The following is a 9,241-nucleotide window of genomic DNA, read 5'->3' on the forward strand; positions in this document are numbered from 1 at the left end:
TCAGTACAGTGAACTCATTGTCATGTTGAAGAAACCAATTTGAAATGATTCGAGCTTTGTGACATGGTGCATTATCCTGCTGGAAGTAGCCATCAGAGGATGGGTACATGGTGGTCATAAAGGGATGGACATGGTCAGAAACAATGCTCAGGTAGACCGTGGCATTTAAACAATGCCCAATTGGCACTAAGGGGCCTAAAGTGTGCCAAGAAAACATCCCCCACACCATTACAACACCACCACCAGCCTGCACAGTGGTAACAAGGCATGATGGATCCATGTTCTCATTCTGTTTACGCCAAATTCTGACTCTACCATCTGAATGTCTCAACAGAAATCAAGACTCATCATACCAGGCAACATTCTTCCAGTCTTCAACCATCCGCCTCAAGGTTGTGCGTGTTGTGGCTACACAAATGCTTTGCTGCATACCTCGGTTGTAACATGTGGTTATTTCAGTCAAAGTTACTCTTCTATCAGCTTGAATCAGTCGGCCCATTCTCCTCTGACCTCTAGCATCAACAAGGCATTTTCGCCCACAGGACTGCCGCATACTGGATGTTTTTCCCTTTTCACACCATTCTTTGTAAACCCTAGAAATGGCTGTGTGTGAAAATCCCAGTAACTGAGCAAATTGTGAAATACTCAGACCGGCCCGTCTGGCACCAACAACCATGCCATGCTCAAAATTGCTTAAATCACCTTTCTTTCCCATTCTGACATTCAGTTTGGAGTTCAGGAGATTGTCTTGACCAGGACCACACCCCTAAATGCATTGAAGCAACTGCCATGTGATTGGTTGATTAGATAATTGCATTAATGAGAAATTGAACAGGTGTTCCTAATAATCCTTTAGGTGTGTATGTATGTTATAATGTGTATATTTTAGGTGTGTATGTATGTTATAATGTGTATATTTTAGGTGTGTAGTTATGTTATAATGTGTATATTTTAGGTGTGTATGTTACCGCTCAGGTTGTTCCCCATCCTCCACGATGTACCTCAGGGAGGCCTCAGCGGACATGATGGGTCTGGGTCGGTAAGGGGCGGTAGGACCCAGCTCCCTGGCTAGACTCGTCACACACTGAGCCTCGACAAACCGTAACAGGTGGAACGCCAGAGAGGGAGGGGAGGATGAGTGGGGCGGTTTAAACTCAAACACCAGAGCGGCTGGATAGAATCCAGGGTGTTTGGGCCTAAACTGGAGCTGGACTTCATACTGTTCACCTGGGAGGACATCAGAGAGAGGGAGAGGAGGAGAGGGGGAGGAAGAGAGGGGGAGGAGAAGAGGGGGAGGAAGAGAGGGGGAGGAAGAGAGGGGGAGGAAGAGAGGGGGAGGAAGAGAGGGGGAGGAAGAGAGGGGGAGGAAGAGAGGGGGAGGAAGAGAGGGGGAGGAAGAGAGGGGGGAGGATAATGGTTAATAATGTTATAGGAGTGTGTGTGTGTGTGTGTGTGTGTGTGTGTGTGTGTGTGTGTGTGTGTGTGTGTGTGTGTGTGTGTGTATACCTGGGGCCAGCTGCAGCGGGTTGTTACGGGTGACTTTCTGTGTGTCCTGCAGGGTGAAGCAGCTCATCCGGTGAAGAGCAGAGTAGTAGGTGAAGAGCAGAGGACTGGAGGAACTGTTCTTCAGGAACAGATGGACAATGTGAACCTGCAGGAGAAGAACAGGGTCTCAGGTCCCACCTGTCACACTCCCCAGACTGAACTATCAGGGCCAGGGTTAAAGGTCGTGGTCAGGTCCTACCTCTGTCACACTCTCCAGACTGAACTATTAGGGTCAGGGTTAAAGGTCGTGGTCAGGTCCTACCTCTGTCACACTCTCCAGACTGAACTATTAGAGTCAGGGTTAAAGGTCGTGGTCAGGTCCTACCTCTGTCACACTCTCCAGACTGAACTTGATGAGTCCGTCTTTGACTGGGTGGTCAGACGTGATCAGGACGCCACGACGGTCCGAGATCAACTCAGCTCTGAGGGGTTGGAGGTCAGGTTAAGGGTGAGAAGGGTTAGGTTAGTCATATTCGCTCCAAACCAAAATGAACCCAAATATTGTGGTATTCAACGGTGGAAAAATCCTTACTTTTCATTATTCTATTCAACTAGGCCTGTATTCATGGATGCCACCCAGGTCAGCATGCCCTGTTCTGTGATCATAGCCACAACCTGAAGGCACCAGGCCTCAACCTATCTTATCTATGGCCCAGCTACAGATGGCTCCAAGGTGAAGTTGCCTGTGTCTCCTCTGTTTCTTCGGGCAGGACAGAGACCAGGGGTGGTTCGGATCAGGAGGTCTGTTAACTATGGTTGCCATGACAGTGTCAAACCCTACAGGGTCCGGAGCCTGCTGGTTGTTCTACCTCATTAATGGCACCCACCTGGTCTCCCAGGTCCAAATAAATCCCTGATTAGAGAGTTGCAATGAATAAATGGAGTGGAACTGACTTCAAGGTTCAGAGTTGAATACCCCTGACACACAACCTACATCCTAAAAATGTCAATATGATATTAGGTCTGAAGTAGTTTGCGTGTAGGGGTCAGGGGACAGGGCTTAGGGTCCTGGGTAAAATATGTAGGGGTTAGGGTCTATTAGGGTGTAAGGGTTAGGGTCTATTAGGGTGTAAGGGTTAGGGTCTATTAGGGTGTAAGGGTTAGGGTCTATTAGGGTGTAAGGGTTAGGGTTTAGGTATTAGGGTGTAAGGGTTAGGGTTTAGGTATTAGGGTGTAAGGGTTTGGGTATTAGGGTGTAAGGGTTTGGGTTTAGGTATTAGGGTGTAAGGGTTTGGGTTTAGGTATTAGGGTGTAAGGGTTTGGGTTTAGGTATTAGGGTGTAAGGGTTTGGGTATTAGGGTGTAAGGGTTTGGGTTTAGGTATTAGGGTGTAAGGGTTAGGGTTTAGGTATTAGGGTGTAAGGGTTTGGGTTTAGGTATTAGGGTGTAAGGGTTTGGGTATTAGGGTGTAAGGGTTTGGGTTTAGGTATTAGGGTGTAAGGGTTAGGGTTTAGGTATTAGGGTGTAAGGGTTTGGGTTTAGGTATTAGGGTGTAAGGGTTTGGGTTTAGGTATTAGGGTGTAAGGGTTAGGGTTTAGGTATTAGGGTGTAAGGGTTTGGGTTTAGGTATTAGGGTTAGGGCTCAGGATGTAGGGGTCAACAAGGACCTGAAGGATAAAGGATAAGACAAACCGCTCCATGTTTCCACCAATCACCTGTCAGAGTTGTACATCTTGAGGATCTTATTGGCAAGTTTCCAGTCCCTCCGGGGGGTATGTGATGTCACCCCATTCTGAGTGGAGGCAGTTTGGGCAGGACCAGGGGAGGACGGCACCCCCACAGTGTACTTATTCAGTTGCACCCCGTTGTGAACAGGCGGGGTGCTGGTTATCAGGCCTCCATTCTGAACAGACCGAGTGGGTCTTCGCCATTGGTCCAGATAGTACTCTCTGACCTGTAGGAAAACACAAAGTATTTGACAGACTTCATAGTAACATATAGACTCACCTGGCAATTGGAGAGTTTTGGTATTGAATTATACACTCACCTAAAGGATTATTAGGAACACTATACTAATACTGTGTTTGACCCCCTTTCGCCTTCAGAACTGCCTTAATTCTATGTGGCATTGATTCAACAAGGTGCTGAAAGCATTCTTTAGAAATGTTGGCCCATATTGATAGGATAGAATCTTGCAGTTGATGGAGATTTGTGGGATGCACATCCAGGGCACGAAGCTCCCGTTCCACCACATCCCAAAGATGCTCTATTGGGTTGAGATCTGGTGACTGTGGGGGCCAATTCAGTACAGTGAACTCAATGTCATGTTCAAGAAACCAATTTGAAATGATTCGAGCTTTGTGACATGGTGCATTATCCTACTGGAAGTAGCCATCAGAGGATGGGTAAATGGTGGTCATAAAGGGATGGACATGGTCAGAAACAATGCTCAGGTAGGCCGTGGCATTTAAACCATGCCCAATTGGTACTAAGGGGCCTAAAGTGTGCCAAGAAAACATCCCCCACACCATTACACCACCACCACCACCAGCCTGCACAGTGGTAACAAGGCATGATGGATCCATGTTCTCATTCTGTTTACGCCAAATTCTGACTCTACCATCTGAATGTCTCAACAGAAATCCAGACTCATCAGACCAGGCAACATTCTTCCAGTCTTCAACTGTCCAATTTTGGTGAGCTCGTGCAAATTGTAGCCTCTTTTTCCTATTTGTAGTGGAGATGAGTGGTACCCGGTGGGGTCTTCTGCTGTTGTAGCCCATCCGCCTCAAGGTTGTGCGTGTTGTGGCTTCACAAATGCTTTGCTGCATACCTCGGTTGAAACATGTGGTTATTTCAGTCAAAGTTACTCTTCTATCAGCTTGAATCATTCGGCCCATTCTCCTCTGACCTCTAGCATCAACAAGGCATTTTCACCCACAGGACTGCCGCATACTGGATGTTTTTCCCTTTTCACACCGTTCTTTGTAAACCCTAGAAATGGTTGTGCGTGAAAATCCCAGTAACTGAGCAGATTGTGAAATACTCAGACCGGCCCGTCTGGCACCAACAACCATGCCTCGCTCAAAATTGCTTTCCCATTCTGACATTCAGTTTGGAGTTCAGGAGATTGTCTTGACCAGGACCACACCCTTAAATGCATTGAAGCAACTGCCATGTGATTGGTTGATTAGATAATTGCATTAATGAGAAATTGAACAGGTGCTCCTAATAATCCTTTAGGTGAGTGTACACTGATCAGGAATAACATTATGTCCACTGACAGGTGAAGTGAATAACACTGATACACCCATCAGCCATTACATTATGACCACTGACAGGTGAAGTGAATAACACTGATACACCCATCAGCCATAACATTATGACCACTGACAGGTGAAATTAATAACACTGATACACCCATCAGCCATAACATTATGACCACTGACAGGTGAAGTGAATAACACTGATACACCCATCAGCCATAACATTAGGACCACTGACAGGTGAAGTGAATAACCCTGATAATCTCATTATCATGGCATCGTAAGGTGGGATATATTAAGCAGCAAGTGAACATTCTGTCCTCAAAGTTGATATGTTAGAAGCAGGAAAAATGGGCAAGCGTAAGGATCTGAGCAACTTTGAAAAGGGCCAAATTGTGATGGCTAGACGACTGGGTCAGAGCATCTCCAAAACTGCAGCCCTTGTGGGGTGTTCCCGTTCTGCAGTGGTCAGTACCTATAAAAAGTGGTCCAAGAAAGGAAAAGCAGTGAACTGGCGACAGGGTCATGGGCGGCCAAGGCTCATTGATGCACATGGGGAGTGAAGGCTGGCCTTTGTGTTCTGATCCAACAGACGAGCTACTGTAGCTCAAATTGCTGAAAAAGTTAATCCTGGTACTGATAGAAAGGTGTCAGAACAAACAGTGCATCACCTACAATGGGCATGTGAGCATCAGAACTGGAACACGGGGCAATGAAAGAAGGTGGCCTTGTCTGATGAATCACATTTCCTTTTACATCACGTGGATGGCCAGGTGTGTGTGTCGTTTACCTGGAGAACACATGGCACCAGCCGGTTACTTTGACACGTACCACCTACCTGAGCATTGTTGCAGACCATGTGCACCTTTCATGGCAATGGTATTCCCTGATGGCATTGGCCTTTTCAGCAGGATAATGTGCCCTGTTTGACCTCCAAATTCTCCAGATCTCAATCCATTCGAGTATCTGTGGGACGTGCTGGATTAACAAGTCCGATCCATGGAGGCCCCACCTTGCAACATACAGGATTTACAGGATCTGTTGCTAACGTCTTGGTACCACATACCACAGCGCACCTTCAGAGGTCTAGGACCTCTATTGTTTTCATTATATATGCTGCCTCTGGGTGATGTAATCCGAAGTCTGTTTTGACTGCTATGCAGATTACACACAGTTGGATGGCCCAGGAAAAAAGACATGGGATTGATTGGCTGCACAATGTGACGTAGACATCAAAAGGTGCAATAAAGGTAGGACTTATTCAATATGTGTAACCAATGAAATTCTCAGTTATCTGAGAATTAAGCATCTTTCAGTTTCTGGGGTATCCTAAATTATTTCCTAAATGATGTTCACTTTTGGGAGTAAGAGAGAAAGAGGTGTTTTGACCTGGACTGCTGATGATGTGGGTTTGTGTTATGTGCTTTTTGTGTATAAGACAGGATGTGTGTAAGACAGGAAGTTTGTGAGTCAGGGAGAATATATGTATATAGTTATCTGAAAACTAAGAGAAAAGATGGCTTTGCATTATCTGACACAATGGCATTTTGATTGTATTCTTGTAAAATTAACAAACATCCTTTGGATATGAACAAACAAAAAAGAAGTAGCAGTAGCCTGCTCTTATACAGTTAACCATGTCAAGGTAAATTCCATGTGTTATTATTGATTATCAGAGACTATCAAATATTATCAAAAATGCAGTTTTGTTTGCAACTATCTCCTGCCAATCTCTTGCCAAACCAGGCTTTCTGAACGGACTGGCATCTCCCTGGCAGGCCGCTTTATTGACCATGGTCATTTACCATTATACTGACCATGGAATTGACCATGGTCATTTACCATTATATTATAGCCTACCTACCGTTGGGTTGAAGTGCACCTGTCCAGAGTAAACCCTTGCTTTGTTGGACAGCTTAAGAGCGTACAGAACAGAACTGAAGTTAGGACGTTTCACCCCATCACTAAAAGAAATAAATAGAGACAGAGTAAGATTAATGTTGCCACGTAAACATTTTAGGACATTATTATAGTTAATCATCAACCGCCACTGTATCTCCTACACTGAAGGTAATAACGGACGTTTACCTGTTTCGGAATTCGTTGTTGTAGATGTCTCGGAGTTTACTTTTGTTTTTGATTGATGTTCGATTGGTATCCTTTAAGAATTCATAAAATTCAAGTCCAAATTCACGTCGCTTACTTAAAGTCATAGTCACTAGGTTGCAAGATGTAGTGAAATGTAACTTCTGAAAAGAGGCTACAGTACAGTCCGTTAGCTATGGCTAGTACGTTACTTCACTTCGTTATGAAACAAACAGTAGTGATTACGGAACTGAAGAAAGTAATTCTGCGGAAGTCGAAGAAACGAAACCTAACATAATTAAGTAAACACATAAGAGGCGGGGCAAGATTCGGATTTTGATCGTCAATACCTCATCAACGAAACATATGGAGTTACTTTTTTCCCAATAAAAACGAACAAAAGTATTAGTATTGCAAACAAAATAATTTATATTGAAAGTAAAACATCAACTAAAATGTATTGAGATATATATTGCAAATAAAATCTTTTGAAATGCGAAAACAAATTGATTGAAAATGAATGAACAAATATTTGAGAGGGATTTTTTTTCTTGATAACACGATTTGGAAGCATTATCTATCTGCATTTTTTTTCTATCTTTGGTTACGTTACCCTGGATTTTGCTTTCGTTTTCTTTTTTGGTGTTGCGAGTTTTTGACACAAATTTCACGGTGGGCGGGTTTAAGAGAGGAAATGCATCTCCATTGGTCAACCAGACTGGGCAAAATCAACAGGTCCAGTCTGTTTACGTTGTAGGCTTGCTACATTAATAGGTAGACAGGCTGTCTTGCATGGAATTATGTTTGAGTGGACGCACGTGAAATAAGCGCAACAGTATGTAAACAAGCTAGCCCGGATATATTTGCCTAATAATTGTTAATATGTGAGCCGATAACCTTTCTCAGATAAGAAAAGGTTCAATAGTTAGTAGCTAGCCAACCAGCCCAATGGCACTGTCTAGCTGAGCTAGCTACCTTTAAAACAATGAGGACACCAGGAAGAAGCTATGGTAAATTGTTTTGTGCCTTGTAACAGTTGGAACAGTTAAATAACTAGTTATTTAGGGTTCTATTGTCTGTCTGTTTAGGAGGTCCAGATGACCTAAACAGGTGGCTGGAGTGAAAGAGAGTGGTGAAAGGCAGCAGTGGAAGTAATGTTCACATACCACATATATCTCTTCCTCACTGAGTTTATCTATAACAGATGATACAAGTTGGATGTGTGCTGTCTCAACCCCCTCTATGTCTAGTCCAGTAGTTAAAGTCAGAAGTGATATACAAGCAGCATGGTAGAGTTAACATTACATTTATATTTATTCATTTACTTCCCCAATGACACAAGTTTCTTTAAGGGGGTTGGTGATCTACAGTATGGACTAGAATACCTCTAGTTATTTTGGGAGGGAAAAACACCACTTCTTCATATTATTACAGTATTTGCTCCATATCAGACTATGTGAATCTGTTTGGTATTCAAACTCTCAGAAAACTATCAGCTGTGAGTGGGACAGCTAAATAACACCATTGCTATGTGCAGGCAAACCCCTCATATCTCCATCAGATACCTTCCTGTATTTGAGATGCTGCTGGACAAGCTGCCCTCCAGCAGCCAGGTGAAGATGCTCTCGTATGTGAAGAAGCGAGGGCTAGAATTGCAACAAAATGGCAAAAACAAATGTGTTGCCCTGAGCCCCCTTTTTCAAATGGTCTGTTTTACTACCTTCAGAGAGGGATTGTATGAATGCATACTTTGGTTCAGGATTATGAGTTGTGTCCTGATTCATCACCCTGTAAAAGTGTGGACTAGTTTTGATGGACAGCAAATGGACATCTGTTCCTGTGTTATGAGAAGTCATTCAACTACTCAAAATGACTACAGATTGCGACATACTGTGCATGTGAACAGAGAAACAGTGTTAGTTTTACACTGACCCTCTGTTTTAGGTTTCCACTTCCACTGTACCCTTTTAAAATAATTTGTGTTGTTTTATCACATGTGGCTCCATGGCTGTGGAAAAACTAATCAGCTGGAGGAACTTTGTTTCCAATATTATTATGTATAGTATATTTCTAACTGTATTGATGAGGAAGGCCTGGGCAGAATGATCTATTATCACTGAACTGTGTCAAATGGACACTCCCTTTTGTTACAATCCCCTAGTAACAAGTTCAATAAGGTTTGTAATTACTATACAGATATGTTCTGCTCTTAAGGTTCTTCCAATGAATTGTTTTTTTTTATTATATGACGGCATATATTTGTTTTATGTTGACTATTTGTTTTTCTTAAATAACGATTAAACTTGCTGCTGCCTATCTTGGCAAGGATGCTCCTTAAAAACTGATTTTTAATCTCAATGAGCCTTTCCTGGTTAAATACATAAGTGTTGGAAACTATTATTGAGG

At 43.4% G+C, this 9,241-nt stretch overlaps 1 protein-coding gene across 6 annotated transcripts in view; it reads right to left on the reverse strand.

The window, feature by feature from the left end:
- Positions 1 to 7,163, reverse strand: part of LOC105007953 (putative helicase mov-10-B.1) — a 29,020-nt gene extending 21,857 nt beyond the window's left edge. For 2 of the 6 annotated variants that reach the window (XR_004576618.1, XM_034296013.1), the window contains exons 1-6: positions 6,839 to 7,163; positions 6,615 to 6,714; positions 3,200 to 3,438; positions 1,871 to 1,967; positions 1,507 to 1,651; positions 969 to 1,227 (exon numbers count right to left, since the gene is read on the reverse strand). Coding sequence is in view for 5 of the 6 variants with exons in the window: in XM_034296013.1 (XP_034151904.1) it covers positions 969 to 1,227; positions 1,507 to 1,651; positions 1,871 to 1,967; positions 3,200 to 3,438; positions 6,615 to 6,714; positions 6,839 to 6,963 (965 nt within the window). In the remaining variant the exon portion in view is untranslated. Of the gene's footprint in view, positions 1 to 968; positions 1,228 to 1,506; positions 1,652 to 1,744; positions 1,790 to 1,870; positions 1,968 to 3,199; positions 3,439 to 6,614; positions 6,715 to 6,838 lie in introns of those variants that run through there. The other 4 variants (XM_034296015.1, XM_034296014.1, XM_034296016.1 and 1 more) reach the window with 3 other exon arrangements.
- Between the last annotated feature and the right edge of the window lie 2,078 nt (positions 7,164 to 9,241).

Source organism: Esox lucius, chromosome 12 (genome assembly GCF_011004845.1).
Source record: "Esox lucius isolate fEsoLuc1 chromosome 12, fEsoLuc1.pri, whole genome shotgun sequence".
NCBI lineage: Eukaryota > Metazoa > Chordata > Actinopteri > Esociformes > Esocidae > Esox > Esox lucius.